A 22188-nucleotide genomic window follows, 5' to 3' on the forward strand; every position below is an offset into this window, starting at 1 on the left:
ATCTTCTATTCCATTTGCAGTGCAATATACCTCTACTCTTTCCACGTATGTGGTCCAATCCTCTATTTCGCTATCAAAAGCATCAATATTGCCAGACTTAGGCATTTCAGAAAAGATATGGCGCTTCCCGCGCTTTTTTTTCTTTTCTGCAGCAAAGATATGGCGCTTCCCGCGCTTTCCCGCCGCTGCTGCCGATGACAACGCTGTTTACTGCGGTTTCCGTTTTTTTTTTTTAATTTACTGTCGGAGACTTGTTCCCGCCGGAGTTTCTCTCCAGGTCTGAACGCTGACCTGCTTGCTGCGCCGGCCGTCTCCCGAGTGCTCCCTCCCAGTCCGTTATTGCTTGCCTCCGATTTTGCTGCCTGTCTCCGCTGTAGAGCCAGCTGCTGGAGCCCTAGCCTGACGCCCAGGAAGGATTAGCGCAGTACCTGCCACCAGCTTGGCCAGCTGGTGAAACCACAGCTTGTCTCACTTCCTTGAGTCTTCTGGACGCCCGAGGAATCGATGTCCTTGAGGTGCTGCCGAATTGCAGGTAAGTCCGTTTCCACTTCGTCGCCACTGTAGTGTCCGTGTGTTGATAAAGACTCTGAAGACAGGAGTTGGTTCATAGGTATTTACTAAGCAAAGTCTGGGGGGGGGGGGGTTTCTAACGGATATACACAATATACAGGCTTATATAGCCCGAGTGGCAATTACCGGCATTACAGCACACCTGGGGCTCTTAAAGGCACATACACTACACAAGCCACCGTAGTTACTTTTGTAATAGAACCAGAGACTATTTCACTTTGCAAATGCTCTGACAGAACTTGAAATTAATACTGACCCACTGAATTGAGAACAGTACCTGTTGAACATCAACAGTAGAATTATCACTGTTTTAATAGAACAATAAATGCATTGCAGTGGTACATATGTTGTTTCACTGTTCCTGTATGCAGGAAGGCTTTTCTGCACTTTAACATACTACTTCCAATAGACATTTGTGTGCAAAGTAATTACATTTATAATTTATGTTAGATTAGGTGTCTATTACTTAAATGTTTTTGGACCTCTTTGAAGATACCCTACACTCAAGGTTATTTTAGTTACAATCAATCAAAGGAGTATGAAATTTATGAAATATGAACACTGGCGCTCAAAGGATGACCTGTTTAACTAGAATTTTGGTTAATGGAATATGTTCAGACTCTGGTCGTTTCCATAGAGGAGTTGCCCGTTTGACATTCTCCATCATGGGATCATTCAGTGTGTTTCGGAAAGAGGAACAGTACTTTGACGGTGTCAAAACGTTTTCATCCTTCCTCACTTTCTGTTTTTCCTGAGGAGTGGGATATATATTGATTGGCTTGTGGGCAGGGAGGAGTCTCCTTCCAGTGCCTATGAGCCACTTTCTTATTGATTGTGAACAAGCTTCTTCAGGCTGGCAAATAAGTCCCAGAATTGCCTATTAAGATCAAAATGAATTACTGGGGGAGATTGCAACATTTTATTTGAGCAGCATTGTGATGAGTAAGTTCCAACTGGTATCCATTAATGGAGGAATGCTTTTTTAACTGTATATGGAACAGTGACTTTGGTTATCTACAGTCACCATGTTTTGTAATTCGGAGCCTTAATATAGAGTCCTGTAATGTTCAAGATGTATAGGTGGAAGAAAAGGATCACAATTTTATTGTTTCTCACAAAGACTGCATATTGCTAAAACTTCTCCTTCTAAATGAATGTAAAACATTCTCACCTTTTGACAGAAATCTGGCTAACAAATACTAAGTGCCTTTAACAACTTCATGATTGACTTAACCAAAATTAAAATTTGATCAAGCCTTGATTTCAAATATGTATCAGTAGTAAACAACATTACAACAACTACTTGCATTTTATATAGTGCCTTTTAAAACATCTCAAGGCGCTTCACAGGAGCATTATCAAACAAAATTTGACACCGAACCACATAAGGAGGTATTAGGACAGATTGGTCAAAGAGGCAAGTTTTAAGGAGTGTCTTAAAGGCGGAGAGGGAGGTTTAGGGAGGGAATTTCAGAGCTTGGGCATAGGTAGCTGAAGGCATGGCCGCCAGTAGTGGAGCGATTTAAAATCGGGGATGTGCAAGAAGCCAGAATTGGAGGAGCACCGAGATCGCAGAGGTTTGTAGGGCTGGAGGAGGTTACAGAGATAGTGAAGAGTGAGGCCATGGAGGGATTTGAAAACCTGGATGAGAATTTTAAAATTGAGGTGCTGCCGGACTGGGAGCCAATGTAGGTCAGTGAGCATGGGGTGATGGGTGAACGGGACTTGATGCGCGTTAGGATACGGGCAGCGCAGAGTTTTGGATGAACTCAAGTTAATGGAGGATGGCAGATGGGAGGCCGGCCAGGCGACTGTTCGAAGTGTCAAGTCTAGAGGTAACAAAAGGTATGGATGAGGGTTTCAGCAGTTGAGCTGAGGCAGGGGTGTCTGGTGATACGGAGGTGGAAGTAGGCAGTCTTGGTGATAGAATGGACATGTGGTCGGAAGCTCATCTTAGGGTCAGATGCGACACCAAGTTTGCGAATGGTTTGGTTCAGCCTCAGATAGTTGCTAGGGAGAGGAATGGAGTCGGTGGCTAGGGAACAGAGTTTGTGGTGGGGACCAAAGACAATGGCTTCGGTCTTCCCAATATTTAGTTGGAAGAAATTTCAGCTAATCCAGTACTGGATGTCGGACAAGCAGTGTGACAAATTAGATGTAATTGGAGGGGTCAGAAAATTACCACGAGTGGCTGATACATAATCATTAAAATAACTTTTCCTGCCCTTTTTCATTCGCTATATATCAACTATTGGCTCACTGGAATAATGTCCCTATTTAATTAATGGTAAAAGTAAGACACTCCTTTTGAATTTTATACTTCAAGATCTTGACTCAGAGTTTAGACATGGCTTTAACAGATCTCATCAAATGTCAATCCACATCTCTGTTTTCCAAACATTTCAGGATATGCTTTAAGGAGCTGCACCTACCTAATTTATTAGGGTTAGTAAACCTCTCCAACTGTTGATGTTACTACAGGTAGACTATCCTTTATCCGAACTTCCGAAAACCTCTAAAAACCGAAAGCTTTTTTGTTCAGCGTAAGTCGTGCGCACGACTTACGCTGAGCAGGGCAGAGGGTCACAGAGTTCCCTCCTGGGTAGGAGATTGCAGGCCGAGCCGGGCAGTGTGAAGGAGGTACCGGGAGAGTGAATCCAACAATACAGCGGCCCGTCCGATAGCTGCAGCGGCCTGTCCGATATTCTTTTCCCCCCCGCTGACCCCCACCCCCAGCCGACCCCGACCCCACCGCCGACCCCCCCCCCCCCGCCGACCCCCACCCCCGACAAATTTCCCAGTCTTATAAAATACCTTCTGAAATCCGAAATTTTCCGAAAACCGAAACACGGCTGGTCCCAAGGTTTTCGGATAAAGGATAGTCTACCTGTACCAGGAACCCCACTTAAAGTTCTGCTTTCTGGACTGCCTACATCTACTGTTAAGTACAGAAATTTGCATCCTCTACAAACCACTAGGATAAGCTCAGGTCACGAATGGAGAGGATAACCTGAACAAAATCCTTTTACTAAGAAGTTTCTTAATCATGGATAAATGTTTGAATCCCATTCATGTGACCCCTCCTGTTCAATTTAAGGCACTTCTCTTGGATTAATAAGTTATTTTCCTTGTTACTAGCTTCAGACATAGCTCTTTAGCTCCACTGCGCCAGAGTTTAAATAAAAATGTGCTCTGTGAATATTTCTATCCAGATTTAAATAGCATTCCAAATATTGGCAAGCATTTTTAAATATTAGAGAGATAGCTATCGAACTTTTGTACTTGTCATCAAGGCACATACATTCTCCCTGATGATCTCGGAGGACCATTTCCACTGATAGAAGTGGTCTTGAAAAATGAGTAGACGGTATATGTACAGGGAGCCTCCAGATAAATTAGTTAAATCAAACCATGGGCTGAATTCTGCAATTCAAAATCATTGCTACCAATATATTGATAAACTCCTTGGTTGTGCCGGGTGTTGAGTGAACATTCTTTGCTTTGTGCAAAGTGTACTTGGAGTTCATCATCACTGAAAGTCAACTATCATTGATACTGAAGGATACGTCAGTCTATATTGCCTCCTCGAGCAAAAGCTTTACGTCCATTGCTTGGCTCCACTTCATCAGTGACACAATTATTACTGCATTATGGCACTAACCACGGACACAAAAGTGGCCGCATAATTCTGGGGTCATGCCGTATCTGACTCTGGAAATCACCAATATGAGCGCTCTTTCTGTTCTCTTGCTTCACCTCGCTTCACCCTGCTCCACCCCACCCCAATCCAAGGAGGCTGTCTCTCACTGCTTGGCCTTGACACTAAAGAGTCGATTTTGAACTTGCCACCTGGGCATAAAACTGGGCCATGGTCAGCCGCTCATTATAGAAATGTTCAATTTCCATTTCTATTGAAGTGATATCTACCCTGAGTGTCCGGCCAAGTTTAAAAAATGCTCAGGCAGTCATTGGAGCTCCTGGAGACTTCATAAACTTAAGCAGTGTCTTTTGTTAATGAGAAAATAGACACTCCCAGCAAACGTCTAAGAAACCATTTATAGAGCTCTTTCGTATTGTCCAGAATGCAAATTGCAGTCAGGCACTATAACGACTCTTGCTGCCTGCAACACGGCACTTTTACCTGTGTTATCTCGAGGTGCCATTTATACTTCTGTGGTTCTGTCAGCTTCAGGTATGTAGGTCTTGTGCAGTCAACAGCAGTCCCAATTGTAAACCATCCAACCTGCCTTGTTTGGCAGCAGTGAGAAATTAATTTTTCATGGGTCTCCAAATCTGCCATCAGTATTGCCCCTTCTGTGGATCCAGTCAGTCTGCAGGAGACTGGTGGCAGACTTCCATAGTAAAACAGGAGAGTGATGGAGATTGTTTTTGTGTTGCTCTCCCAAGACCTGGATTGTACCAACCTACAATATGAAAATGTCTTCAGACAAATAGTGCAACTTAAGGGTTGTCCTTTATTCCCCATATTGGGTCTGGGCTCTGTGTGCTTGATGTCTACAAAAGTATATTGATACTGTGTGATATTTCAAATATCAAGATTTGAGTTTGTTGCAGTTCATTTGTGGAGCTTATTATAGTCAACATCATTTCCCATTATCACTATATTGTAAGTTATGTAGTATCATGGAAATCAGGATTGTGAAGAAATGTTGGGCGAGAAATTCGGGTTGGAGGCTTCCCACGGGCGCAAGCCCCTGACCTGCACTTGCATAGCGCGCCTGCCGTTGTGCTGTGGGCCCGCGTGGGATTCCAATCCTGGGCCTCCTCCAGCTACCGGTGTGCAGTGCTTGCGTATCCCAGTGGCGAAGTTAGTTCGCAGCGTCCCCTGGGATCACGTGGGCCATGGTGAGCCAATCGGAGCAGGGAATCTCCATTCATAGATTTGACAGGAAGACCTGTCAAATCTATGAATAGAGATCGGCCCCAAAACCTAAGTAAAACTTAAAATAAATTTAAAAAAAAAAAAAAAAAATCATTTTTAAAAGAACTATAAATTACATTAACTATTTTAAACAAAAATGTAAGTTAAAAAAAAATTAATTAACGTTTTTAACGGGGCTAAAAATAAACTTACCTTTCTTTAAAGTATTTTAAAATGTTAAACCTGTGGAAAAAATGTTTTAATTTTACTTAATTAACCTCTTACCTTGTTAAAAGCAGGCCTTGCGCCTGCTTTTTTCACGCGCAGCTGCTAGGGACTTACCCGCACGGAGAAACCTGTTTAAAAAAAAATCGGAAGTTCCAGGTCTACGCGCTGCCTCTCCGGCGCACGTGTTTGACCTCCGAACCCCTTCCTTCAAGGGAACGGAAGTTCCGGTTTCCAGCGCATGCGCAGTGCATGCGCGAAACCGGCACTTCCATTGGCCTTACGGGCGAGTACACAGCATGTACTCACCCGTGGGGACCCGAATTTCTGGCCCGTTAGATTTTCTAGCAATCCTTTGCATACATTGACTGGAAAATATTCAATTATCTTTTCTCCACATTTGAGACAAAATGTCACAATAATAAAAGTCTGCTTAACACAGGGACAGGATTAGGCCGTTCAACCCATTGAGCTGCTTCAGCATTTGTTAGGTGAAGTAAGCCCCCAAAGTGCAGACCAAGTGATATACAAGGTCGACGTCACCGGTTTGTTGTAAGAAAGACAGACCAACTGATTGAAGTCACAACGGTTTATTCAGGCCTGGGGAGAACCTTTCAGATCGCTGTCTGAATCCGACTCCACCGATTCCCTAGCAACAATCACAGTTATACAAAAATCAAACCCCTGCCCTAGGGGCGGGGGTAAAGCTTATCAGCATATACAGAGTTATAGCTAAATGGCAATTATAAACCGTGACATTTCCTCTTCCTGCCGCCCACAAATCCCACATTTCAGTTATCAACTGGTCCCGTCACCTCCTGTGACGGTGGGCCTCATCTTAATTGCTCTACAACCATCCGGTTGCCCGTAGCCAGGTGGTTTTGCTTGTTACATGTTTTCTTTAAGATAACAGTCCTCGTTAAATCTCTGCAAAGCACAGATTCTGACCTTGTTCTCGGGTTACTTCTACAAAGCAAGCACATCCTCATTAGTCCCACCATACTTTGATGTAATGGAACCCTGTTGTGAGTCTACAACAAACAAATTCTTAGATATGTTATCTTGTATATGTGCTGCCTCGCCTGGCCGAATAGGCATCCTCCCTAATCTTTCCACGAGTTGCTCTGCAGTTTAATTTCTCAGCATTCGAAGTCACTTAATCATGTTTTTAAAGCTTAGCTGGGTAAATGCAATATACAGACCCATATATCATTTAACTCAGGGTATGAATTAACTCATTACCTCCACCTTGTACATTGGTGCTACATTATACATATTCTAACATAAAAATTAAAGTATTATAATAGTAATTTGGTTACTTCAGTAGGCATGGCAGATGATAACAGTGATTCCATGATCCATGCTCTGAGCAGGAAGCCACTATGCAGGAAACATGGGTAAGAGAATTGAGGTTCTAATATTGCAGCCTTATCTCTGACCTCTGCTTCTGTGATCGCAAGATCAAGGCATCTCTACCTGCTGGATAATGCACTATTCTGATGGGTAACAATTAGTTAAGTTCCCTTTAGAACTCCAATCTCTTAACATTGAGCATAACCTAGAAACTTAATTTATTTTACAGATCATCTGATCATGAACAAAAGTGTATTTTGAGTTTCTGAATGTTCCTTGTTTTCCAGATGATCTTCCAGAACTGAGAGCTGTTGAGACAGACAGAGCCATACCTGCAACCTTCCAACTTAGCAGTGGAATGTCTCATCAAGAATACCCGAGGTCTACTCGAACCATGTGTACCTCTAGATCACCTGACAGTGCCTTGCCACCTTTCACCAGTGATTCTGGTGTGAATTGGCTGACTGAACTGGCTAATATAGCCACTAGTCCACAAAGTCCTCTCATGCAGTGCACATTTTACAACAGGTTTGTATAAATGCCATTTCAGGCTGAGGAACGACTTTGTAATGACTGAAGATGCATGAATATTGCTATTGAACATAATTGCGAACACTCACTGTTAAAGTCCTCAGCATTTGCAATGTCTTCAATTCAGACTTTGTCAAATTATTTGTTGCAAAATGTGGACATTGCTTCAGGTATTGGCAATTACAATCATTGCAGTTATTTTATATTTTGTTGGTCATTGCTTTCGTTCCCCTTGTCTCCACTGCCCCCATTCCTATAGAGGGCTCTTGACCTCTTTTTCTCCATTCCATGCTGATCTTTCTATGAACTGATTTATGAAATGGTTACAGTATGTGAGCATATTAGATGAATGATTTTCTTCAATTTAGTTTGTAGTACAGTTTAAAGTATAAGTAATACATAAGATAATGCATTGAAAAATCATGACGGGCCGTGTTTTCAGATCGGAGGCTTCCTGCTTGCGGAAGCCTCTGATCTGGAAAAAATCTACGCACTTACCCGAGGTGCTGGGCCTCTCGAACTCCAAGCGTGCAGGGCCTACGTATCCCAGGGGCGTATGTGGTTCACAAGCGTCCCTGGGATCATGTGGGCCATGGGGAGCCAATCAAAGAAGGGAATCTCCCTTCATACACTTGACAGATAGACCTGTCAAATATATGAATGGAGATCACCCCAAAAACACTGTAAAACACTAAATTTTTTTAAATCACATTTTTAAAATTAGTTGAAATTACAATAAATTAAATATTTTAAACAAAAATTTAATTTATTGAAAAAAATAATTAAAGTTTTTTACAGGGCTAAAAGTATTTTTAAATGATAAATGACTGAAAACTTTTTTTTCCTTTTTTTTCAACTCTTGTCCTGGTAAAAGCATGTCTTACGCCTGCTCTTACCAGGTATAAGAATTCTAATGGTTTTCTGCGGGTGGAGGGGCTTCAGAAAGCAGAACTATCCGCCCGTAGAGGCCCTTCTCTAGGGCAGGCATCCAATCTATCGAGCATTCTTGACAGACCGGAAATGTCGGTTTTCAGCGCATGCGCTGTGCATGCCTGATACCGGCATTTCTGATGTCCCTACGGGTGTGTACACAGCGCATACCCACCCGTAGGGATCGGAATATCTGGGCCGATATATATTTCTAAAGATGACCTTTAATTTAAAAAAGTTGATATTTCCAAGTCCGGGCCTAATCTGTGCCATTTTGTTTTACTCTTTTTTGACTCTTCATTTTACTGTATTTACATTTTTATTAGCAAGTGTGAGAAAATGGCCATGGTGGCATCGCAGGTTATCAGACTGTTCAGATCCAGATCACAATAATGGGGTGAAGGTTTTTCTCTGGTTGTAAGGGTTTTGTGAAATTACATTTCAACTGGATATGGGTCCAGAGCACTAGACTTTCTACAATTTGGTACAGATTGGCACTTTCACATACAGATCAGAAAGATAGCTGGTGTGTGCCATCCTTATAGCCTTTGAATGCCCTAAGTAGAAAAAAATTACATTCCTCGTCACTGACATCTCTCCGCTTGATGACTACAAACATTCACCAAAAAGACAATAGGTTTCTTATAATGACAATAAAGATATACTTAAAAATGACGTATGAAGAGAGATTGGGTCGATTAGGCTTATATTCGCTGGAGTTTAGAAGAATGAGAGGGGGTCTCATTGAAACTTATAAAAATTCTAACAGGACTAGACAGACTGGATGCAGGAAGGATGTTCGCGATGGCAGGGGAGTCCAGAACCAGGGGTCACAGTCTAAGGATAAGGGGTAAGCCATTTAGGACTGAGATGAGGAGGAATTTCTTCACCCAGAGAGTGGTGAATCTGTGGAATTCTCTACCACAGAAGGCAGTTGAGGCCAATTCATTAAATATATTCAAGAAGGAGTTGGATATATTTCTTAAGGCTAAAGGGATCAAGGGATATGGGGAGAAAGCAGGGACAGGGTACTGGATTTGGATGATCAGCCATGATCTCATTAAATGGCAGAACAGGCTCGAGGGGCCAAATGGCCTACTCCTGCTCCTATCTTCTATGTTTCTATGAAAAGCTGGCTATTGTATTAAGGTTCAGACCCAAACGCCCCTGCCAAGGGCTTATCGACCACAATGTGGAGTTTATATATCGGGGCTAGTCAAATTCTTCCTGCACGGGTAGAGTAAAAGAAAATCTTGCACAGCTCTCAATAATGTCCCAATGCACTTTACATACAATGAACTACTTTTGGATTTCAGTAACTGCTGTATGTAGGTGTTTTTTCAGTGACTGCTGTTATGTAGACACTTTTACAAGTTTTCAAAACCTGCACATCCGACACATTATACCCAGCCAGATTATTCAGTGGTCTTTCACGTGTGGTATACATTTGGTGAATCACAACTCTAAGGCAAGAAACGTGTCCCTGTTGGATTAACACAGAGAGGAAAGACTTTTTTCAGGGTACCCTCTGGATGCATTTGGGTTGCATCCAAGCTCACTTGACCGGGTCCTTAACACAAAAGGCCAACCTGGGTAAATCTGTGGTTTGAATACTACAGCTTCCAGTGGCTTGAGCAAATCATTCAGACTTTCTTGCAGGAGCAATGTGGTGGATTTCCTAAACTTACAGCATGATTTGTGTCCCTGATATCCTGAGTCAGTGTCATTTTGTCTATGTATTTGGGACTCCAGGCTGACTAGTAGAGCTTGAAGTGCTGGTTGATTATGTAATCTCTGGCAAAGAGGTGGAAGTGTTTCTGGAAGTGATGCCCTGTTATTCATAGAATTCATAGAGACTTACAGCACAGAAGGAGGCCAGTTTGGCCCGTTGTGCCTGCGCTGGCTCTTTGAAAGAGCGGTCGTGCTTAGTCACACATCCCTGCTTTTTGCCCGTAACCCTGTAAGTTGCTAATCCTCAAGTACCTGTCCAACTCTGTTTGAAAATTAGAATAATAATTAAAAAACATAGAATAATAATCATGGGGGATTTCAACTACCCCGATATTCATTGGACAGAAGAGGCAGGTAAAGGGGATAAGGGAATGGAGTTCCTACAATGTCTACAGGACTCCTTTCTAACCCAATATGTAAAAAGCCTAACAAGGGAGGATTCACTATTGGATCTAGTTATGGGGAATGAGCCAGAGCAGGTAAGAGAAGTAAAAGTAGGGGAACATATAGGCAATGGTGACCATAATATAATATGTTTTAAGATGATAATAGAGAAGGACATAAGTATGACAAAAACCAGGTTAATAGATTGGAGAAAAGCTGATTTAGAGGGGCTGAGAATAGAACTTGGGAAGATAAAATGGGCAACAATATTGGCAAACAACGATGTAGAACGACAATGGGAAACATTTAAAACGGTGTTCAACAGAGTGCAGGAAAAATATATTACGCTAAAAGGAAAGAACAAACTAAACAATAATGAGACTCCATGGACGAATAAAGACATAAGGGAACAATTGAGGGTAAGGAAAGAGGCAAACATTAAGTACATAGACAGCAGAGGAGTGCATGATAAGAGGGAATACAAAGGGATTAGGAGAGAAGTCAAAAAAACAATTAGGAAGGCAATGAGGAACTAATGAAATTAAATTATCAAGAAACATAAAATAGTAAAATATTTTATAGGCACATCAATTAAAAAAAAAAGGAAGGTTGGGATGGGAATAGGACCATTAAGGGATATACAGGACAATACCACAGGTAACAATAGGGAGATGGCAAAAATATTAAATCATTATTTTGCTTCGGTATTTACCAGGGAGATAGAACAGGTGGACATGACATTGGATGGTGAGATGAGTAATGAGATAAGTGCATTTAAAATTTAAAAAGGGGATATATTAAATAAACTAATCAAACTCAAAGAGGATAAAACCCCTGGTCCGGATGGATTGCATCCACACATATTAAAAGAATCTAGGGAAAAGATAGCAGAGGCATTACTACACATTTAATAATTTGTTAGAAAAAGGTGTAGTGCCAGAGGACGGGTGGACAGCTAACGTAATAACTATATTTAAGAAGGGGGATAGAACATGTCCAGGGAATTATAGACCAGTCAGCTTAACATCGGTGGTAGGAAAAATGATGGAATCCCTACTAAAGGAGAGAATTGAAGAACATCTAGAAATGAAAAGTATAATAATGAATAGCATGGATTTCAAAAGGGAAAATCTTGCTTGACCAACCTTATTGAATATTTTGAAGAGGTAACAGAGAGAGTAGACAATGGTAATGCAGTAGATGTAATTTATCGAGATTTTCAAAAGGCCTTCGATGAGGTGCCCCATAATAGACTGAGGAACAAGGTCAGAGAATGCGAAGTCGGGACAAGTAGCAGAATGGATAGCTAGCTGGCTTCAAGACAGAAAGCAGAGAGATGGGGTAAAGGGTAGCTATTCACAGTGGCAGAAGGTGGGTAGTGGTGTTCCACAAGGATCAGTGCTGGGACCACTGCTGTTCACAATTTACATTAACAATTTAGACTTTGGAATCAAAAACACAATTTCTAAATTTGCGGATTATACCAAATTGGGGGGGATAGTCAATGCTGAGGAGGACTGCAACAAATTACAGGAGGACATTAATAAACTTGCAGAATGGGCATATAATTGGCAAATGAAGTTCAACACCGATAAATGAGGTACTGTATTACATTTTGGTAGGAAGAATAGGGAGGTCACTTATCACTTAGAGGGTGCGAGTCTAGGTGGGGTAGGGGAACAAAGGGATCTCGGAGTACAAATGCACATCACTAAAAGTTGCGCCACAGGTTAGCATAGCCATAAAAACTGTAAACCAAGTATGGGTTTATTTCTAGAGGGATAGAATTGAAAAGTAGTGAAGTTATGCTAAACCTGTATCAAACCTTGGCTAGACCACACTTGGAGTACTGCGTACAGTTCTGGTCGCCATATTATAAAAAGGATATAGAGGCACTGGAGAGGGTGCAGAGAAGATTTACAAAGATGATACCAGAAAAGCGAGGGTGTACATATCAGGAAAGGATGAACAGGCTGGGTCTCTTTTCTTTTTGGAAAAAAAGAAGGCTGAGGGGTGAAAAATTATGAAAGTGTTTGTTCGAGTGGATACAGAGAGAATGTTTCCACTTGTGGGGAAGAGCATAATAGAGGCCTTCAATATAAGATAGTCACCAAGAAATCCAATAGGGAACTCAGAAGAAACTTTTTTACCCAGAGTGGTGAGAATGTGGAACTCGCTACCACAGAGAGTGGTTGAAGCGAATAGTATAGATGCATTTAAGGGGAGGCTAGACAAGCATATGAGGGAGAAGGGAATAGAGGGTTACGCTGATAGATTTAGATGAGGAAAGACTGGAGGAGGCTCAAGTGGAGCATAAACGCCGGCATGGAGTAGTTGGACTGAATGGCCTGTTTCTGTGCCGTATATCCTGTGTAAAGTCCCTCATCCCTTCCTGGTAAACCTCCTCCGTTCCCTTTCTAAGGCTGGAAGGCACATGTGGGAAATGGGTCCCACTCCTTCCCCATCCTCCCCCCTCCCCCTGGCCTGCTGTAAACCCCCACTCCCTGTGTGTATTCCAAGTGTGGGCCCATCCCCTCACTCCCTAGAAAGTGCTAAACTCTCTTTATACTGGGATTAAGCTGCTGATTCCTTTGGGACACTTTTTAAAAATAAATCCTGGGACGGTGATTTTAATATCAAACATTCTGGAAGGGTGTGACAGGGGCTTTTCTGCAGAGGCTGGGAGCTGGGCAGTGACTACACACTGGAGACCCCCTGAGCCTGTGTATCTCCCTCTGTGTTTAACCCAGTCACCACCATTTTTCTCTTGTATCATTCTCTCTCTCCCTCCATGGTACCCATGCCTTTAGCCATCTAGGCCCAAAGCTCTGGAATTCACTGCCTAAACTGCTCCACCTCTCTCATTTTAAGACCGTCCTTAAAACCTACCTCTTTGACCAAGATTTTAGTCATTTAGTTTTGTGGAAAAAGTTACTCAGAATAAAAATGTAGACTTTTTTTGAATGCCAGTTTTACTTAGAGAGATAAGTGAGGTTGGGCCATCCTTCTGCTGGACTGCCCCACGTATCCCTGAGCCACTCCATTGGAAACAGTGGGAGCCACATTTTCAGACTGATCTGACAGCAGATCTTAAGCTGTGCAACGACTGGTAACCATACCAGAGGCTTGGTACGTGATTTCCCAGAATTGTATAGCTCCAGATAAGCTCTTAGGCTAGTTTTAAATTGTGGGTCCCTGTTTCCAATGGAGCCACTTTGCAATACAGGAAACTCTTTTTTATCCGGCACCGACGGGACCGGCGTGATGCCGGTTTATCAAAAAGTCTGGATTACAGAGAGGTATAGTAAAAGGTACGAGAGCCCCGTACACAGCAACAGATCCAGGCTTCCCTGTTGCTTAGCAACAGGTGCAGGGACCCTGGCCACAAGACCTAGGCATCCCTGTTGCTTAGCAACAGGTGCAGGAACCCCGGTTACACAGCCACAAATCCAGGAACGGCCACTAATATGAAGTAAAACTTACCTGAACCTACTCCTGAATTTTGCCGGTTAACAGAGATTTCCGGTTATTTAGGTGCCGGTAAATCGAGAGTTTCCTGTATGTCCAACTGTCACCCTGGATGGCTTGGGGAGGTTCCTCCATAATATCAAGCAGCTTAGCAGGAGGGGAGACCTAACCTGAATCTGCAAGCTTCCCTGAAATAAGAAAATTGATGTTTTTATAAAAAGTCAACCAAAATTTATTGTTCTTTAAAATTGGAGAATACTTGGAATAAAAAGTACTTATCCTCCCCATATACGCCTTCCCTGTTAAAACATTGATTGGTTCAAATTACTTCCTGACAAACTGTTCCCTAGCCAATGACTCCATCCCTCTCCCTAGCATCTGTCTGAGGCTGAACTAGACTGTTTGCAACCTTGGTGTCATATTTGACCCTGAAATGAGCTTCCAACCACATATCCACGGCGTAACTAAGACCTCCGTAACATCGCCTGTCTCCGCCCCGCCTCAGCTTATCTGCTACTGAAACCCTCATCCATGCCTTTGTTACCTCTAGACTTGACTATTCCAACGCACGCCTGGCTGGCCTCCCACATTCCACCCTACGTAAACTTGAGGTCATCCAAAACTCAGCTGCCCGTGTCCTAACTCGCACCAAGTCCTGTTCACCCATCATCCTTGTGCTCGCTGACCTACATTGGCTCCCGGTTAAGCAACGCCTCGATTTCAAAATTCTCATCTTTGTTTTCAAATCCTTCTATGGCCTCGCCCCTCCCTATGTCTGTAATCTCCTTCAGCCTCACAAACTCCACCCCCTCCCCCCACCCGAGATATCTGCGCTACTCAAATTCTGCCCTCTTGAGCATCCTGATTATAATCGCTCAACCATTGGCGGCTGTGTCTTAAGCTGCCTAGGCCCTAAGCTCTGGAACTCCCTAAACACACTACCTCTCTTTTTTTAAGACGCTCCTTAAAACCTACCTCTTTGACCAAGCTTTTGGTCATCTGCCCTAATTTCCTCTTATGTGGCTCGGTGTCAAATTTTTGTCTCCTACCACTCCTGTGAAGCGCCTTGGGACATTTTCCTACGTTAAAGGCGCTATATAAATACAAGTTGTTAATGATGTCGATGTAATAAAAAATATATAAATCTAAAAATAGTACTTTTAATATTTAAAAAAATCATTGAATGATAAAATCTGCTATTTCAGATTTATTTTTCCTTCCACTCTGGTAGCTTCAGTTTTAGGGAGGAGTCACTCATGTCCCAGAGTGGCTCCATTCATTTTAGACCAACAAAGTCTGTACTGTATTTGCCCAAGAAAGTAAGCCACCCTGTACATTTAATTTTTGGTATATTACATTTACATTTTGTTTCTTCAGATCTCCAGTGCATATAGTGGCCACAAGTAAAAGTTTACATTCCTATGCTCGTCCTCCTCCAACTCGCTCAGAAAGTGAAACTAGCCTCTCCACAAGTCATTGGGAAGAACAGACCACTATAAAGCGAGAAAGGGTATGTTTATTTAACATAATCAGACTTAATTTGTAAATATACATACTTGTCTTTTTATTGCATTGCCTGTGTAGGAGAGAGTAGTAGTATTGATGATATAAACTTTTCATTATTCATGCTGATTATCAACTCTGTTTATTATAATTCTTGAAAGGCATATACATTGTGCTGTCTGGGATAGCTTTCTCATTTGAACTGAGAATTGACTTAAAATACCCTAAAGATCAGTTAGAAGGGAAAGTGCCATGATATCAATATATACTTATTTCCTCCATTGATTTCTATGTTCACCTGTGGAGCTAGTGAAAGAATGATAATTTCTACTTTATTTTGTAACAGGTAAGTAGTGAATCAGAGTCCGACATCTTCTGTTTGTCATCTCTGTCAGATGATGATGAACTTGGCTGGTCCCACTCATGGCCACAAACTGCATGGAACTGCTTCATGAAAGGTAAGGCTATACAGTAATTTATTAAAGTTAAAACTTTTGTGGTTATTTATAGGGATAGTTATGTTATCAGTGTTTGACATGAGAATGAGATAATTTTAGCAGCTACAGTTTTCTTTGCACATTCCAGAATTTCTACTTGTGTGTCAGCAACTGTTATTTGCTGTTACAGGGACACGTCTGCACTTCCAGAAGGGTGATAGTAGAGACTGGCAGGATGTTGAGGAATTTGCAAAACTGGAAATTAAGACTGAGGATGAAAAAGCCTTGAAAAGCCATGCACAAAAGGTGGTCATTTTCTGCTTGTTTTGTCTTAAATTTTAGAATAATTTCTAGAATAGATTTACAGCGTCACAGTGTATACCATTAGTGAAAAATGTGTGAATAATTTATTAATGTTCTGCTGGAGAATAATTCAAGCATTGATATTTTATTTTAAAGGACATGTCAATATCTCAGAACAAAAGTCTCTGTGAAAGTGTATACTGTATATCTTTGTGTAGTGATTCATTTCTATGTTAGGAAACTGGTACCACTCAAATGCAGCTAAGCTATTCCTAGTTTTAGTTCTTTAGTAAAGGAAATAAATTGTGTGTACTGCACTGAGGTATGTACTGTCTTCTGTTCTATATTGATAGAAAAGACAATGGGGGAGAAATTCGGTATCACCCCGTTTGGGGCGCTAGTCCTGGCGATGTGCAAAGTTTAGCGCCAGGTGCAATTTAGCGCCACCTCGCGCGATATTGGGTTGCAGCGCCCCTGAAGGTGATTGCGGCGCTAAATCAGGCGCTGCACGATGCTCTTAAGGCGCTAACCCGGCGGCGCAACCCAATTTCGCGGCGGCGGGGCGCAACGCAGGTGCTGTCAATAATCGCTTTCCCCGAGACACACTGGCGCCGGCCAGCTCTTAAAGAGGTGGGTCATCAGTCACGGGCGCAGAGGATAGCCCTTGTCCCCGAGAAGCCAGCCTCCTGGGTGAGCCGGGGCCTCGAAAAGGTCTGCAACAGAAGTCTGGCGCAGGATAAAGGCGTCGTGGCTGCTGCCTGGGAACTGCGCATTCACTGTGAGGATCAGCTGTCGGTGGTCACAGACCAGCTGGACATTCAAGGAATGGAACCCCTTGCGGTTGTAGAACTCCTCCGGATTCTCTACAGGCGCCCGCAAAGCCACGTGCGTGCAGTCAATGACACCCTGCACCATGGGGAAGTCCGCTATTGCAGCAAAGCCCTCTGCGCGCTCCCGCTGCTTGTCCGGGATCATTGGGAAGGAGATGTACTGCCGCCTCCTTTTAAACAGGGCATCAGTCACTTGACTGATGCAGCAATGCACCGCAAACTGCGAGATGTTGGCTGTGTCCCCAGTTGCGGCCTGAAAGGAGCCGCTTGCGTAGAAGTTTAGGGCAACAGTCATCCTCACAGCCACCGACAGAGATGTCCTGCACCTTATCTGAGGCTGCAGATCTGGCTGAAGCAGGTGGCACAGCTCAGTCACCACCTCCTTTCTAAAGCGCAGCCTTCTGATACACTGCTCCTCCGACATGTTCATGTAGGAAAACTGCTGTTGGAAAACCCTGGCAGCGTAAGGTCTGGTGCGGCGACGTCTGTTGGTCCTCCTCCGTCTGGCCATGCCTGCCCCTCTCTCCCTGCGTCTCTGTGCCCTTTCCAAATGATTCAGCAGCAGGACGTTCCCCTCCAATGCAGCCCCCATAATAAGTGCGCAAAGAAAGTTTTGCCGTTGGAAATGCTCACCAATAGCAAGGTGATGGTCAGAAGGCTGAAGTTCCTCTGCCAGCGCTGGCTCAGTGGTGAAATGGCTCGCAGTGTGCAGCCCAGCAACTCTCTGTAACTCTCGAAGAAGTTGTGAGCCAAAAAGGCTGCCGCTTTTAAACCACACCAGTGCCCTTTAAATAACGCCCCTCCAGCCCGAGAGCGACTGGGGAAGGCTCCAGGTAAGCTGTCCTTATTAGCGCCAGGCGGTACGGAGGGGGGCGCCACTGAATTTCTGGTCCAGGGCGCCCAAAAGGCATTGCACACTCAAATGACGTCATAATCTGCCTGCGCCCGTAAGCGGGCGCTAAGATTTAGCGCTGGCGCTAAATGTCTGCTCAATATGGGGAGAGGCGCTGGGTTCGCTGCGCCCGGGCGCTAGTTGGTTATTTCCCCACTTCTCAGCCTCTTTAGGCGCTAATCAGTGGCGCTACCAACCAAATTTCTCCCCCAATATGTGGTTGATGTGCTAGTAACATCACTGCTCTGGCAGAAATCCAGGCATTGTGCAAATTCTGTTTGTGCTTTCATTTTTAGTTAAAAAGTTGATTAATGCAATGTACATAACAGCTTAGCCTTTGAGACTACTTTACATAAGGCTCAAACTCCACAGAGAACCAAAGCTCAGAATTTTAAACTGATTGGATTTAAAAGCAAGGAAAACAAATTTAAGTATGGCATATTACACTTACCTAAATGTGTAACTTTTCAACAGTGGAATTATAATTAGCAAATAATTACAGTTGAATTTCTGATTTCTAGCCTCCGACATGAATATGATTGCCTTTGATGATTGGGAGGAAGCACAGCCTATTTTAAACTTGACTTTCGAGTCTGAGAAATGAGATTCTTGAGAGTAAAATGCATTTCTTAAAAGATTTCCTTTACATCCTGTGTTCTAGGAATTGAATGCTAGGGTTTTTAGTGTTTTCATGAAAAACCTGTCCTCACTACAGAAGCAAGAATTGTTATTCTGATTGACTTAAAAGAAAAACTAAAGCTGAAGTATAAAGTCCTGAACATTTAGTTTGTTTACAAGTCCTTCGTTACACACTATCGCCGCATACTAGAGGATTAACCACCAACATCCAATGGTTACAGTGGGAAATAAGTGACTGTGTCTCTTTAAGACATTTCTGACATCAATTCTTGATTAAAAACTGCATCCTTGGGTGTATATATATTTGTTTTGTTCAGAGAAGATGTTAGTAACAATTGTTACTGAGTGTGAATTTAAAAACTATGGCTTCATAGGCTAAAATAGGGTTCTTCAAACTTTCACCTTCAATCCCCTTCTCCCTGAAGTGGATGTTTTAAAGGGTCCTGTGGAGAGAGAGAGGAAAGAGCCTGCCTTTCAAAGGAGAGCAGGAAGTTTGGAACCTCCACAAAACCCATTCCTGAAACCGAAGGACGCTGCATGCAATTCTGCTTCTTCGCTGTCCATGCCCACTTGATATTTAGGCTAAAAGCAACATATTGTACTTCTGACACCAATTGTCAATTTGACACAGATCCTGGCAGAGAGATTGAGCACGTCATTTTTAATGATTTTTAATCTAGACCACTTCCAGTATGTATTGAGAAAAGGCTTCAAAGTTCTCTGTTGCCCCTAACTTGCAGGCTATGAAGGACTCCTGAAGTCTTGGTTCCTGTTGCTCTGCATACACATGAACCATTAAGAAAAAGTAGATGATTCAGTACACCTTCTAGAATGTTCCATTTCTAGGTTCACTGGGCCAAGGTCAGGAAAGAGGGATAATTCATTGGCACATCACAACATTGATATACTCTAGAGATCACTGCAGTAACTGACTCTAAGCGTATCACCTTAGGAAAGAAAGTAAGCCAGTCTGACCTGTAATTGACATGAACTTCTGCAGAAGAATGATTAGACTTTAGTTTGCATCAGGAGAGCATAGCAATTACACCTTGTGGTCTTAAAGGGACATTAAGTTACCTACAGCTGCACTTTAGTATTGTGTGTTACATTATACAATGCTTCGGTCATTATAAGACATATCATCCTAACCTAATGTGAACAGTGCCATGGGAGATCTGCTAGTTTTTATTGGCTGTTAAACTGCAGCACAACAGTAAAACTGCCAGCATAACGTACCTATTACTATACTGATGGGAAGTGAGCTTATTTATTTAAATATTTTTGGCTTTGTCAGATAAATATGAAAATATATATTAAATACTTGTAAACTGGTCAGCCTCATATTGTGGTGTGGGTGGTATGGAGAAAGATGATCCAAAGAAACTTAACAACTTTATCTTCAGTATCCTCCATTTCCTCAAGGTAACAAACTAGGCCAAACCGCTGCCTTAAAACAGATTTTTGTCTTCCACACCTTCAGTGACTCCATGGCTGAAACACATTATGACTCATTCACGTCAGTTTATTACTCCCTCAGGTATTCTAAGGCTAAGTTACGTGCATTTTATTTTCAAATGGACCAGAGGGGTGAGATCACTTTGCTGTTAAAAATGTTCTATCTCTCAGACCAGTTTCCACCTGAGGGAAAAAAAGGTCTTGGGGTGAAAGTTAAAAAAATAAAACAATCCAACTATTATTTTGAAAATAACTAAATAAAAATGCACATTGACACAGAGCTGTTTGATTATGCAGTTCTTTGAAGAACATACAGAATGACCCTGATGTCGTTGAGTGTGGGAGTGAGCGGGAAGAGGTTTAAATGTAGGGCAGGTGCTGCTGGAGACTTTGTGGAGAGACTGCACATGCTCCAGCATGGAATACTCTTTTTTTTCGTGTGTGCGTTCCCCGTCAAAGTAAGCCTGATTGTGAAAATTACTAGGACAGTGCATTGATTGGCACATGTCTATGAAGCCGAGCATAGCCAGAGAGGAAAACTGAGTCACACACCAAGACTAGACATTTTTGCTCAACATTTCTTTTATGAAAATAAAATAAGATGACCTACTGAAAAATCAGACGGCCAAAAAATGTGGCAGTCCTATCGAGCATTGAGTTTTATTTGCTTAATAATCTTCCACGTTTTAAGAAACCAGAGATTACTTTAGTAATGTAGGCAGTGATTTTGCTGACCGTGACGGGTCCCAACCCCGCTGCTGGCTCCATCCCGCTTTGTGAAATAAATTTCTCTTGATTGGGCTTGTTAAGCCTGCCTAGCGCGTTTCCTGGCCAATTGGAGGAAGCGGGTCTGGTGACGTCATTTGATGACGCGTCATCAGCCAGTTTCCTTAAAGGGACCATGTCCAAATTTATTTTGGCATTTGTGCTGTCCGAGTTCTACAACATTGAGGTACTGCAAACACTGACAATCACTGCACAAAGGCACAGGGCGGCACCCGGGCTCCCCCATGACGCTCTCCATATGCTTATGGAGGGAGTCACAGCACGCAGGGAGGTTCTCTTCCCTTACCAAGGACGGAAGAGACCTCCCCTGGAGATCAACACAGCCTGGTTGCACATTGTAGAGATGGGCACAAGCAGGGATGTGGTCAGGAGGACCTGGGTGCAGTGCCATAAACGTTTCAATGATCTTAGTAGATCACGAAATGTTAGTACAAATCCACACTCAACCTCATCCTGCTGTGCCTCTCATCACATCTCCATCACTCTGCCTTCCCTACCCTACTCCTGCACATCCTTACTGACACCAACTTACCTTGCACCTCCATCCATCCTTCTCTATCTATAGTATCACATCCCCATCTCACGAGCCACCACTCATAGACACTTGGGTGTTTTATGCAATGTTCATGTAAAGTTTCTGTTAATTTGGTGTCAAACATTGAAACCTTTATTTTCAATATTTTGCATTCTTGGACAGATTTGTGTGCACCTTTGGAAGTGGCTTAGTGAGTTGCAGTGAATGGTGAGACATAACAGGACCCCCCGCAATGGCGATGAGTGTGAAAGCAATGGCTTGGGCACTGTAGGGGCGCTTTATGGTGTTGGTGTGGGGTGATGCCAATCTGGCGCATCATGTGGCAGCCATTGTGTACAACGTCAAGTGAAGTAAATGTAGCCATGGTGACGCCATCTCTGGCCTCCGGAGCAGCAATGTGGTTGGGTGCTGATGCCCTCTGTCCTGTGCAGCATCACTTGATTGCGGAGAAGGTTGGTGTTTTTGGTGCTGCTGGTCTGCCTGGTGCTGCTGGTGTTCTGGCTGATTGTGGTGGGATTCTGAGGACCAAGATGAGAGCATATAAAGGGCACCCATGCTGATGGAATAGATGGCAGATGAAGTAGAGATGACAGAAGCGATCTGTCAATGGTGAGAGAGGTATGAGGTCAGACTGGATGGAGACTTGTGTAAAGACTTGCAGCATGGTGAATCTGTTGTGGAAATGCAATGAGGAAGAGTTTGTTGTTGAGGGAAGATATTTCTGTAAGGTGGGA

At 42.9% G+C, this 22188-nt stretch overlaps 1 protein-coding gene across 2 annotated transcripts in view; it reads left to right on the forward strand.

Moving 5' to 3' along the window:
* The window catches only part of hbp1 (HMG-box transcription factor 1), a 67129-nt gene that overhangs the window by 14672 nt on the left and 30269 nt on the right, over positions 1-22188 (forward strand). For both annotated transcript variants that reach the window (XM_086010232.1, XM_086010233.1), the window contains exons 3-6: positions 7318-7558; positions 15452-15584; positions 15924-16035; positions 16205-16320. In XM_086010232.1, the coding sequence (XP_085866358.1) occupies positions 7318-7558; positions 15452-15584; positions 15924-16035; positions 16205-16320 (602 nt within the window). The remainder of the gene's footprint in view (positions 1-7317; positions 7559-15451; positions 15585-15923; positions 16036-16204; positions 16321-22188) is intronic.

The sequence above is a fragment of the Somniosus microcephalus genome, chromosome 17 (assembly GCF_052327205.1).
Source record: "Somniosus microcephalus isolate GS21.2 chromosome 17, FLI_Smic_1.0, whole genome shotgun sequence".
In the NCBI taxonomy this organism is placed as follows: Eukaryota; Metazoa; Chordata; class Chondrichthyes; order Squaliformes; family Somniosidae; genus Somniosus; species Somniosus microcephalus.